The sequence below is a fragment of the Canis lupus genome, chromosome 14 (assembly GCF_011100685.1).
Source record: "Canis lupus familiaris isolate Mischka breed German Shepherd chromosome 14, alternate assembly UU_Cfam_GSD_1.0, whole genome shotgun sequence".
Taxonomy (NCBI): domain Eukaryota; kingdom Metazoa; phylum Chordata; class Mammalia; order Carnivora; family Canidae; genus Canis; species Canis lupus.
Window position 1 is genome coordinate 44,412,537 of NC_049235.1, and position 13,737 is coordinate 44,426,273.

The 13,737-nt window shown below is 37.7% G+C and overlaps 1 protein-coding gene across 9 annotated transcripts in view; it reads right to left on the reverse strand.

The window, feature by feature from the left end:
• PDE1C (phosphodiesterase 1C) overlaps positions 1–13,737 on the reverse strand; it is a 488,275-nt gene that overhangs the window by 65,814 nt on the left and 408,724 nt on the right. For all 9 annotated transcript variants that reach the window (XM_038557256.1, XM_038557259.1, XM_038557261.1 and 6 more), the window contains one exon: positions 3,328–3,409. In XM_038557256.1, coding sequence (XP_038413184.1) covers positions 3,328–3,409 — 82 coding nt within the window. The remainder of the gene's footprint in view (positions 1–3,327; positions 3,410–13,737) is intronic.

The window sequence follows — 13,737 nt, forward strand, 5'->3', positions numbered from 1 at the left end:
AGCAACACTTCAGAAGAGCTACATATTACCTGGCCTTTCTATATTTTCCAATGGAGACTAATGAATCTTATCTTTTTTCTTTTTGAAAATTTATCCACAGAGGAGCTCCAGATCAGATTAGGAGTGAGTAGGTTGGTCTTATTCATTTAACATATTCCTTGAGCTGAATACCATGAGTCAGTTCCATTTCTCCTGCATAACTTTCTTATGATTTTCTAGCAGCTAGCTCAATCAAGTGATTAAGAAACACATATTCAACCCCCACAATGGAACAAATGCTGTGGTCGGTGATGCATATAGATGAAGATGTAGAACACAACCTGTCTACCTTCAAAGAGTTTATGAGAGATTAACTGAACAGAAAAATGACCCCTAGAGTATATGGCAAGGGCCAAAGGAGAAGACCAAAGAAGGCCCCTGGGAAGGTAAGGGAGGGAGGATATTTTCCCACCCACTGAGAGGCCTATGAATAGCTTTATGGAGGTTGTGATGTTTGAGCTGAGCCCTAAGTGTCTTCACACTAGGTGGAAGGGATGGAATAAGCAAAGTGATGAGGATGAGAGAAAATGCAGGATGTGTCTGAGGAATAACTGGGGCTTAAGGATTTTTTTTAGAGTTGGAGAGGCAAAGCTTGAGAAGGCAGGAAGTCATCATCAGCACAGGGAGGGAGGCTCCTAAGGGTCAGGCCAAGGAGTTGGGACTTCGATGGGTATTAGAAGTCCCTTGAGATGTTTGGGCAGCCTCACAGTTTTTTTTTAAATGTTCTTTGGGAAAATTGATTTGTCAAGAAACTTAATCTGGCAAGAAAGGAGAGAGCAGGAGGGGATGAGGCTGGGAAAATCTTTCAGAAGCTGTTGCAATAGCTAAAGGAAGGCAGGATCCAGTGCCACTGTAAGGTGGGGGTGTCATGGAGGCATAGGTGCAAGCACAGCAGGAGGTGGTGCTGCCTCTAAGTGGGAATTGTCAGAGACTTCCCCCAGCAAAGCAGAGAGCCCAGAGTCGATGGGGGAGAATGTGGCTGGGGAAAGGACGATGGGCTTGGTCTTAGAGATTGCTGATTCTGGGGCTACAGAGGACATGTCCAGATGGGAGAGAGCAAACAGAATTGGAAGAAAAGGGTTGGAAATTAGGAGAGGGGTCAGATTCGGAACTGTACCTTAGAGATATCACCATGTCAGGGAGACAGCTGATGTTAGGCTAGAGTTATTGTATCAATGTCTCAAAAAAATACCCAGGTGTTCTATAACACATTAGTAGAAAATATATAATCTGGAACTATTGGTGATAGTTCGTTACGCAGCCACATGAAAGTTGGGAGGAAATGAAATACCAAATCAAGCATTTGTTTGGTGCAAATGCTTATTTGGTTTTCATAATGACCAAGGTGGGTGATCCTGGCATTTAATGCCCAGCAATAAAGGTTGCTAAAAGTCCTACAACATAATTGGCAAAACAAGCAATGTCCCAAATACCCATAGTATCCTGATAAAGAAACACTGATGTCCAGCTTTGTATTCTTAGTTAATTGTGGTACAATTTTATAATTTCAGTTCAAGCTGAAACTGAAGTGTTTCATGACAGTTTTCACCTTTTTTGCTTTTGTACAAGTTAAAGTCAACATGTCCAAACCAGAACTAACTCATCAGCTTTCCCTCCAACCCTTATAAACAGGACCACTTAATCTGGATTGCTGCCTTCACCTTAGCTTTGTGTTCAGCTGAATCCTTAATATATTACATGCCACCTCTCTTCTGGAAAGTCTCCGTCCTCCTTCAGTTCTATCACTCATCATTGTTTGCTTGTAATCCTGCAGAAGGCACCTAGCTGATTTCCTTGCCTCTGGGCTTACTCAAAATCCTCCAGCTATCCAATAGAGAAGTCTTCCTAAAACAGTGGTTGACAAACTTTTCTGTAAAGGGCCAGATAAGTGAATATTTTAGGTTCTGTGGGACAAATCTATGACAACTCCTTAACTCTGTCACTATAGTGTAAAAGTAGCCATAGCAATATGCAAATGAACGAGCTTAGCTCTGTTATAATAAAACCATTTACAGGACCAAGTGGTAGGCCAGATTTAGCCCACAGGCTACAGTTTAATGACTCTTACTCTGCAGCATCAATTTCCATATTTTTAAATCTTACTTACAATTCTTTAGATATACCCTGATTTTCTCTCTAGACATGTTGTTCACTTCATCTGCCCACTACTCCAGCCAGGAGTTGTTTGTAGTGCCCTGATCACACTAGGCTGTTTTAAATTTCTCTGCTTAGTATACGCTGATCTCTTATCTGCAATGCCCTTCCACCGACCCATTACATACCTCTCACCTACAGCACCATTTGCCTAGATATTGCCCACTTATTTCTTAAGCCTCAACTCAAATGCACCCTCCAACAAGTCTTTCTGAGTCTAACAGTCTACACACTCTGTTCTGTACCTGATTATACCATATACAGAACTCTATCTTTGCACTGTAACACTCAAATAGATTTTGTTTTCCTAACATCTTGCCTACCACCTAATACTAGTTCAATGTCTTTGGGAGCAGATACCATATATAATTTTTATTTGTTTTTTACGACATACTTCTATTACAGTGCCTAGCAGTGCCCTGCACCTAACAGAAACTCAATATATTATCATGAAAAAAATGAATGAGTACTCAAAATACAAGTAGAAAAAAAATCAGTAAATCCTTGTTGAATTTACTTTTTTGAATGATTTCAGACTCTTCCAAATGAAGAGCACTGATGATATTTAATTTATGTGTGATACTGGTAACCTCTCTCATATCTGAGGATTTTCGAAATGCATATATATTATGGTAATTAGCAGTACAAAATTACCTCTACCAAAAAAAAAAAAAGTGTTAAAAAGTTTCTAAAAAGAAGGAAACATTTAAAATGAGCCAATCCTGAAAGTAGCGTTATCTAGGAAATGGGACTGTCCTGGAAACAGGGCCAGAGGAAGTATCATTGAGGAGAAATGCCAAGGAGATTTCCGGTATTGCATGCAGAATGGAGAGGCTGAAATAGAATGGGCTTCTTGCCACTGATTCTTGTCATCACATTGTAAAGTTGAGGCCCCTTTTGCTCTTGGTGGGGAATGATAGAAACAGCAGAGAATTGCTCTCTAATCTCCCCACAAACCAGCCACATTCCAGGGAAAAGAGTGGGGAGAACACCTCCATCAATCCAACCGACCATGAGCACAGCAGAGCAAAATGGAGCCAGGTTCCCTGCCAAAGAATCACTGGGAACATCTGAGCTTACTTTTAGGTATCCCTCTCTGTTTATTCTTTCCATCCAAAGGGCTGTAACACCTACCCACTTGTGACTGAGCAACCATCGTCGACTTTCGGTCACACAGTGGAGAAAAAGGCAGCCCCAGCTCTGCTTCTCTGTCACCCTAGAAAAACAGGAGGTCATAGTAAATTAAGATCAGTAGGTACAGTTGCCCAGATTTTATTTAGCACCTTCAACTGCCACAAAGGCCACTGGTCTTTATTATAATTATTACAATTACATTATGTAATAAGTCCTTCTAGGTCCTGCTCCTCTGCATAAAAGGCACCAAGAAACTGAAGCCCTCTGGAGTCCAATCAGTCCATCCAACTGCAAAGGCACATGCTGTTGTATAGAAAGCCTCATCAGGCAGCAATAGGTCCCCTGAGGAAAATAAGAAAAGCCATTGCGTCCCGTGGCCTAGAGCCAACACTGCAGTCAGGATTCCTATGTGTTCTCAAGTTGTGTAGATCTGTGGCCTTTCATGAGCCAGTAAAGCCCCTGTGTTGTGGGCAGTCTCCAAGACACAAATTCAAACTGGACTGTTTTGGTTTTATTCTCCTAGTGTTGCTATCTAAACCTACACACAACTCAGGTAAGTGCTTCCAGGGTCTTAAGCACAGGCTCAGTCCATAATGAAAAGTGGACCAAAAAAGAAACAGTAAATAATTGCTTTTGTTTCTCAAGTCAGACAGTAATAATTCTCTGGCCAATATATTCTCAATCTAACCAAAAGCATCACTATAACAAGTAGGTACTATGGAAAGTCTAAATAATGAGGGAAATGATTTTTGAAAACCTGAACCAAAAGCTTTAGTCACACACCTAGAGGAAAGGGAGAAGATGGCACCCTTCTTATAGTAGTGAATTAGTGCTGATTCATTTTACTAGGATAGAATCTGCTCAGGTTAATTGTTACTGATTTGAGTTGAATCTGGCCTTTCTCCCCCTAGCTGTGTGATTATAGTAAGCTTATTTTCCCTCTCTACATTTCAGTTTTATGTTCTATAAAGTAGATAATACCCTCTATTTCACCAGGTTGTGATGAGGATTAACTGAGAAATATATGTAAATAAATAAAAGAACTATTATTGTTTCTCTGATATTAGATATCTTAGGTATCTCTAATATCTAAGTCAAGATTTGAGAAACATTTAGTGAATTTGTTATATCAAATACACTCTGATTAGAATAAATATTAACAATACATTAAGAGTAAATAAAAAGTAATAACAACTTCATTCAAAAACTAGATCTGGATTAAAAACGCAATACTTTTTCTTTCTAAGGCATGTTATGAAAGAGAAGGGATGCTGGTCCATATACAGAACATCTACTGAAAGGAAGGAAAAGGAATGGGTGTCTGAGGAAGATGAATGGTGGGGTCACAATAGGTGCTGGGGTCATCCAAGGGTCTTAGGAACAGTCCTGAAGTGGTTCAGTTCAGGTGTCCTGTATAGACACCTCATGGGACACAATGGCTTTTCTATTTCTGAGTATGCCTTGCTAAGGACTGTACTATCTCTCAAGTGGCATGATAAAAATAATTTACCCCTAAGCTACTTCTACTTGGACAGGATGCAGAGAAGGAAGAGTATAACATAAACTGTTGTTGTGTAGATGGTTTAGCAGGATAACTCAGCTAAGACAAATAAAACTCATTTTAATTCCTTATGAAGCAGGGATACAAGATGAGTTTTTGGTACATTTTAATGGGGGTGGTTTAGAAGAAAAGGTGGTGAACACTAACCATTTGACTATTAAGGTATAAGCATCAATTTGGATTTTATTATTAAAAAAGTATAAGCTATGAAATGACATCCCATGGATTTATCCATACCCATATCTACACATCGTTTACATTTTTTGGATGTAATTAAGCTGAGTAGACTCAACTATTAAAAGCCTATTTTAAAGTAGTGGTCATTGAATTTCCTTTGGAGGACAGACATATTTATGAATTGGAAAAAAATGTGCAGAAAGTAATATGAAAGGAGGTACTTCTACAGCTGAATTCAACTTGATTTCAAAAATATCATATGACTATAACTACTGGTCCATGTGGAATTATTCATACCCTTTCCTTTTTACTGAAGACCTTAATATTTTCCAAAAAAAAAATAAAGGGCAAAAGTCTTAGGATGAAGGATTTTTTTTAACTAATTCATTTTTTTCTTCTAGGACAATGCACAAAAATAAGTATCATTCCCATGGTGGAGTTTAAGACTAATAAAGTCATCTAGTCAATCTGCAAAAGAAACACAATGCATATTTGTTGAATGAATGAAGAGATAATTTGATTAGAAACACTCAAGCTCCTTTGGCTACATTATGACAGGCAGGCTGGGGGAACAATGAGGCAGTCAGCTGTTCATAAAACTTCCCTCTGTTTCCTCTTCTATTTCTGTCCATACAGTTACTCTACGTTTTCCAGGATCTCTGCCTGTTAGTGCTAGATAATAAAACAAGAGGAAGGGGATGTATCTCTACCATACTTCTGGCATATAAAATCTCCTATGTCTACTTGTCCATGTTCTTCCCTTTTTTGCTGGCTTGATGTAGATAAGCAACATGGAAGCCATGTAGAGTTTGGGTCTAAAATCACTGCTAATTATAAACTACCTGCCAATCAAGAAACACTTGTCCTGTACTTCACATGAGTGGGTAATAAACTCCCATTTTATGTGTGTTATTATATATTCTGTGTGTTACAGCAGCCATATGTAAGCAACAAACCAAATAAGAGAAACAAAGATTATTTCTATATTGTAAGTTCAAGGGCAGGTGACGTCTCAAGTGAGTCTTTCCAGGTGGAATGAAGAAAAAGTATATTATTGGAGAGGGTAACAAAAGTATCACACACAAAAAAATTGCAGCAATGTACAGTTTTCTTTCCCAGGAGAAAAAGTTATAAATATGAAGTATAAGAAAATTATTGTGATTTTGGATTTAAGATAGTATAGTAAAGACATCTGTGTCCTTTCTTCTCAGAAATTATCCTCTCAAAACAGGAGAGCAAGAATCAGAAACACAAATACTAGGAAAAATCTCTCCTCTCAAATCAAACTATATGAGGAATGGCTACTAAATGTTGTGCATATCGGATAAGGAAGAGGTCAGATCTCCAGAGGAGAAGCCTATGGCTGAAGATCTCAGATAAAACTTGAAGAACATAGTTCTCCTGGTTCTCTCTGGTGTGAGAAGCAACCCTGAACCCTATTTAGTCCCTAGGAATTGTAGAAAAGGAGAATTTGAATGAGGAAATACATAGGCATGGCAAGAGGATGATGGATGGCAGAGATTGCTGCCCACTATTGTCTGGGAAGAAATAAAGATTAACGCACATACCCACACACACACACACACACACACACACAACACATCCCACATCACAGAAACCTCAAAAGAAACCATGAAGAATCTCTGCTATTTTAGAATATTGCTGCTCTGGTTCCTCCTGGGCACATATCTCCTGCAAATAGTCTAAAAACAATACATTTCATTCACTGATAGTAAATAATAATTATAATAATAATAATAAAATGAAGGAGGAAGAAGGAGCACTACCATCACTACCAACAAACAAACAAAAAAAACTTGTGAAAAGATATTTCAAGTGAAAAAGGGGGAGAAAAGGGAATAAGGGAAGAAACAAAAATAAATAAATAATGGATAGGAAATACCAGAAAAAAACAGTGCCACCCAGTGATGACCAAACATTGTCATGAATAGAAGGAAACTCCTGAAATTATCAAGAACAGGGACTCAGGCAAACAGGAGCTAGCAGAACTCAGGAAAGATATGGAAAAGAAAAACAGAATCATGCATAAAAGAAGATTGCCTGGAAGCAGCACAAATGAGTCGTTCTTGATGAAAACAATATTAAGGGGCATGAAGGTCAGGAATGTAAAAAGCAGACCAAACAAATACCACTGATCAAAGAGTTAATGAAGATTTAAAGTTAAAATATAGACATGGAAGAAAAACAAAAGAGAGCAACATATGAACTGTTTTCCCTATAGAAGAGAACTGAACAAACGGAAAACAAAAGCATTCAAAGATTTAATCAATGTAACTTGAATCTATAGAAGAAAAGAACATGCCAGTTCCCAAGAAAAGCTATTACAGAACAATCATTACTGAAATTTATCCTAGTAAGATCAGTAAGCTTCAAAGGTAAAGTAGTAATCCTTTAGGGCACATAAGCAAAAAGATATGTCACCTAGACAGCTAGACAGGAAAATAATTACAGCAGGGTCTCCAACCTCTCCATGGCAATATTCACAGGTGGAAGACACTTGAGTGAAATCTTAAAAAGGCCTCAGGGAAAGAAAGTTTGATTAAAAAAAAAAAAAGTCTTACCCAAGCAAACTATGGCCCAAGTAAACTATGGCCCAAGTAAAACAGTAGTAGAAAAATGGGCAAGTACACAAAAATGTGGTTTCATTAGCTCTTCTAGAAGAAATCTCTTGAGGAACAATGTTGGCCAACCAGTGGATGATCAACCAACACTGAGTAGATGTTAGAAAGTACCAACACTGAGTAGAACCAAGACAAGAACAACTAGAAAATTATGCTTTTGCCAGATATGCTTTCTACTGTTCTGGGTCACTTTGTTTAGCACATATCTTTTGTAAGCAGCATGTAGTACATGCCATAGAATGCTCATTTAAAAAATCAGGACAGGGGGATCCCTGGGTGGCGCAGCAGTTTGGTGCCTGCCTTTGGCCCAGGGCGCGATCCTGGAGACCCGGGATCAAGTCCCACGTCGGGCTCCCGGTGCATGGAGCCTGCTTCTCCCTCTGCCTGTGTCTCTGCCTCTCTCTCTCTCTCTGTGACTATCATAAATGAAAAAATTAAAAAAAAAAATCAGGACAATTTAGAAATAATATGCCCAACAAGTAGTAACAAGGAGTTAATTATGTTATAGAAGTGAAATGAGGAATAATGTCTGGAGGTAATGAATAAACATTGGCTTTCTGCTGTAGATGAGGATACGAATATATCATTTAAATATGATATATAAAATAATCGAACTATATTTAAATAACAAAGGACAGACTATAAGAATTAAACAAGTTAATAAAACCACCTAAAATTAGATGCTGGAGAAGAGGAGAGAGGAAGCAGAAGTTTACTACTTTTTATAACAAGGAGGCAATAGATAAATAAATAAAGGATGTAGAATTTTTATCATCAAGTTAGCCACTGGAAGAACTAAAAACTATATAAAACTTCCAAGTCATCAGAAGAAATAGAGAACAAAGCAGATGGCACAGCCAATATAATGAACTATTTACGAAGAAGCTATAAAAACAGAAGGCATAATATAAAATACTATGGCATCTAAGATCAAAGATTCCCATAATTTCAATAGATATGAATACAGCTGATATCAAATAATAAAAGAAAATAATTTTAGATGGCCTCATAAAAAAAACCTCAACTATATTCAGTGTTTAAAGGGCACATCCAAACCAAATTGTCTCTGAAAGGTTAAAGGTAAAGGCCTGTGCAAAGACAAGGGTCATATTCTTAAAATGAGTCAAATTTGAATTCTAGGTAAAAGCATTAGATGAGATGAGGCAAAGAAGCAGGCTTTATAATGATAAAGGGTACAATAAATTATGACGATCTAATAGTTATGAATATCCAAGAACCAAATAATACAGAATCAACATTCACACTACATAGAAAAGAAAATAGAAACACCTGTCAACCCACAATAGATCAATTTTTCAAATGATATATAAAATACCTAAGTGACATAATTCATAAGGTAGACGTATATGGTATTCTTTGAATTCTATGCCTTGCAAGTAGAAGATGAATCTACTTTTCAAGAGCAATGAACATGCACAAAACATTATATGGTAGGTGACAAATAATTCACAATAAAATCCAAACAATGAAAAAATTCTTTGAATTTCAATAAGCCACAAATTAATTATAAAACTAGAGAGCAAAAGAGCACACCACTGTTAAAATATATAAACAAACACCTCTATCTGAACCAACTCTTCTGTAAAGGAAAAATCTACACCAAAATTACAGAATATTTAGGAAGGAATGATTGTGAACATATTGTATATCAGAATCTATGAGATTTATAAGAAAAAGACAAATTCCTAGCCTTATCTCTTCTAATTCTAAACAGGCAGAATGAAATAAGTGAATGGATCATCCAACTCAGGGAGTTAGCAAAAGAACAAAACAAATTCAAGCAGAACAAATGAATTAGTAAAAATGAAAATCTCATTTAAGGTATTATCAAATAAAATAAAAACAAAATAATCAAATGATTAGCCAATTTCATAGAGAAGCAAAGGGAAAAACACTAATACATGAAATGAGAATTAGAAATGGGGAAACAACCACGGACACAGAGGATATTAAAGAATTGCATGAATTTGATGTTTGCAAAATATTAAAAAAAAACCCAGAAATATAGAGGAAATGAACCTCAAGACTTTTATAGCATGTATTTACCAAAGAGGCAAACTTCTACTTTTTAAAAGTCAATATTTCATTGAGAAGCACCCCAAGGCCATAGCTTGGATTTTGTAAAATATGGTTATAGTACTGAAGATGTAACTTACTCTTTTAGCAAAGTTGGAAGGTCTGGTCTATCAACACTGAGGCTATGCCCTTATTTTGAATTATAGCCCAGCTTTCAAATGTAGTATTTTCAAAGACTCTTTTTTTTTTTTTTTTTTTTTATTGGTGTTCAATTTACTAACATACAGAATAACACCCAGTGCCCGTCACCCATTCACTCCCACCCCCCACCCTCCTCCCCTTCTACCACCCCTAGTTCGTTTCCCAGAGTTAGCAGTCTTTACGTTCTGTCTCCCTTTCTGATATTTCCCACACATTTCTTCCCCCTTCCCTTCTTTTCCCTTTCACTATTATTTATATTCCCCAAATGAATGAGAACGTATAATGTTTGTCCTTCTCCGACTGACTTACTTCACTCAGCATAATACCCTCCAGTTCCATCCACGTTGAAGCAAATGGTGGGTATTTGTCATTTCTAATAGCTGAGTAATATTCCATTGTATACATAAACCACATCTTCTTTATCCATTCATCTTTCGTTGGACACCGAGGCTCCTTCCACAGTTTGGCTATCGTGGCCATTGCTGCTAGAAACATCGGGGTGCAGGTGTCCCGGCGTTTCATTGCATTTGTATCTTTGGGGTAAATCCCCAACAGTGCAATTGCTGGGTCATAGGGCAGGTATATTTTTAACTGTTTGAGGAACCTCCACACAGTTTTCCAGAGTGGCTGCACCAGTTCACATTCCCACCAACAGTGTAAGAGGGTTCCCTTTTCTCCGCATCCTCTCCAACATTTGTTGTTTCCTGCCTTGTTAATTTTCCCCATTCTCACTGGTGTGAGGTGGTATCTCATTGTAGTTTTGATTTGTATTTCCCTGATGGCAAGTGATGCAGAGCATTTTCTCATATGCATGTTGGCCATGTCTATGTCTTCCTCTGTGAGATTTCTGTTCATGTCTTTTGCCCATTTCATGATTGGATTGTTTGTTTCTTTGGTGTTGAGTTTAATAAGTTCTTTATAGATCTTGGAAACTAGCCCTTTATCTGATATGTCATTTGCAAATATCTTCTCCCATTCTGTAGGTTGTCTTTGAGTTTTGTTGACTGTATCCTTTGCTGTGCAAAAGCTTCTTATCTTGATGAAGTCCCAATAGTTCATTTTTGCTTTTGTTTCTTTTGCCTTCGTGGATGTATCTTGCAAGAAGTTACTATGGCCGAGTTCAAAAAGGGTGTTGCCTGTGTTCTTCTCTAGGATTTTGATGGAATCTTGTCTCACATTTAGATCTTTCATCCATTTTGAGTTTATCTTTGTGTATGGTGAAAGAGAGTGGTCTAGTTTCATTCTTCTGCATGTGGATGTCCAATTTTCCCAGCACCATTTATTGAAGAGACTGTCTTTCTTCCAATGGATAGTCTTTCCTCCTTTATCGAATATTAGTTGCCCATAAAGTTCAGGGTCCACTTCTGGATTCTCTATTCTGTTCCACTGATCTATGTGTCTGTTTTTGTGCCAGTACCACACTGTCTTGATGACCACAGCTTTGTAATACAACCTGAAATCTGGCATTGTGATGCCCCCAGATATGGTTTTCTTTTTTAAAATTCCCCTGGCTATTCGGGGTCTTTTCTGATTCCACACAAATCTTAAAATAATTTGTTCTAACTCTCTGAAGAAAGTCCATGGTATTTTGATAGGGATTGCATTAAACGTGTATATTGCCCTGGGTAACATTGACATTTTCACAATATTAATTCTGCCAATCCATGAGCATGGAATATTTTTCCATCTCTTTGTGTCTTCCTCAATTTCTTTCAGAAGTGTTCTATAGTTTTGAGGGTATAGATCCTTTACATCTTTGGTGAGGTTTATTCCTAGGTATCTTATGCTTTTGGGTGCAATTGTAAATGGAATTGACTCCTTAATTTCTCTTTCTTCAGTCTCATTGTTAGTGTATAGAAATGCCACTGACTTCTGGGCATTGATTTTGTATCCTGCCACGCTACCGAATTGCTGTATGAGTTCTAGCAATCTTGGGGTGGAGACTTTTGGGTTTTCTATGTAGAGTATCATGTCATCGGCGAAGAGGGAGAGTTTGACTTCTTCTTTGCCAATTTGAATGCCTTTAATGTCTTTTTGTTGTCTGATTGCTGAGGCTAGGACTTCCAGCACTATGTTGAATAGCAGTGGTGAGAGTGGACATCCCTGTCTTGTTCCTGATCTTAGGGGAAAGGCTCCCAGTGCTTCCCCATTGAGAATGATATTTGCTGTGGGCTTTTCATAGATGGCTTTTAAGATGTCGAGGAATGTTCCCTCTATCCCTACACTCTGAAGAGTTTTGATCAGGAATGGATGCTGTATTTTGTCAAATGCTTTCTCTGCATCTAATGAGAGGATCATATGGTTCTTGGTTTTTCTCTTGCTGATATGATGAATCACATTGATTGTTTTACGGGTGTTGAACCAGCCTTGTGTCCCAGGGATAAATCCTACTTGGTCATGGTGAATAATTTTCTTAATGTACTGTTGGATCCTATTGGCCAGTATCTTGTTGAGAATTTTTGCATCTGTGTTCATCAGGGATATTGGTCTGTAATTCTCCTTTTTGGCGGGGTCTTTGTCTGGCTTTGGAATTAAGGTGATGCTGGCTTCATAGAACGAATTTGGAAGTACTCCATCTCTTTCTATCTTTCCAAACAGCTTTAGGAGAATAGGTATGATTTCTTCTTTAAACGTTTGATAAAATTCTCCTGGGAAGCCATCTGGCCCTGGACTCTTGTGTCTTGGGAGGTTTTTGATGACTGCTTCAATTTCCTCCCTGGTTATTGGCCTGTTCAGGTTTTCTATTTCTTCCTGTTCCAGTTTTGGTAGTTTGTGGCTTTCCAGGAATGCGTCCATTTCTTCTAGATTGCCTAATTTATTGGCGTATAGCTGTTCATAATATGTTTTTAAAATCGTTTGTATTTCCTTGGTGTTGGTAGTGATCTCTCCTTTCTCATTCATGATTTTATTAATTTGAGTCTTCTCTCTCTTCTTTTTAATAAGGCTGGCTAATGGTTTATCTATCTTATTAATTCTTTCAAAGAACCAACTCCTGGTTCTGTTGATCTGTTCCACAGTTCTTCTGGTCTCGATTTCGTTGAGTTCTGCTCGAATCTTTATTAACTCCCTTCTTCTCTTGGGTGTAGGATCTATTTGCTGTTTTTTCTCTAGCTCCTTTATGTGTAAGGTTAGCTTTTGTATTTGAGTTCTTTCCAGTTTTTGAATGGATGCTTGTATTGCGATGTATTTCCCCCTTAGGACTGCTTTTGCTGCATCCCAAAGATTTTGAACGGTTGTATCTTCATTCTCATTAGTTTCCATGAATCTTTTTAATTCTTCCTTAATTTCTTGGTTGACCCTTTTATCTTTTAGCAGGATGGTCCTTAACCTCCATGTGTTTGAGGTCCTTCCAAACTTCTTGTTGTGATTTAGTTCTAATTTCAAGGCATTATGGTCCGAGAATATGCAGGGGACAATCCCAATCTTTTGGTATCGGTTCAGACCCGATTTGTGACCCAATATGTGGTCTATTCTGGAGAAAGTTCCATGTGCGCTTGAGAAGAATGTGTATTCAGTTGAATTTGGATGTAAAGTTCTGTAGATATCTGTGAAATCCATCTGGTCCAGTGTATCATTTAAAGCTTTCGTTTCTTTGGAGATGTTTTGCTTAGAAGACCTATCGAGTATAGAAAGAGCTAGATTGAAGTCACCAAGTATAAGTGTATTATTATCTAAGTATTTCTTCACTTTGGTTAATAATTGATTTATATATTTGGCAGCTCCCACATTCGGAGCATATATATTGAGGATTGTTAAGTCCTCTTGTTGAATAGATCCTTTAAGTATGATATA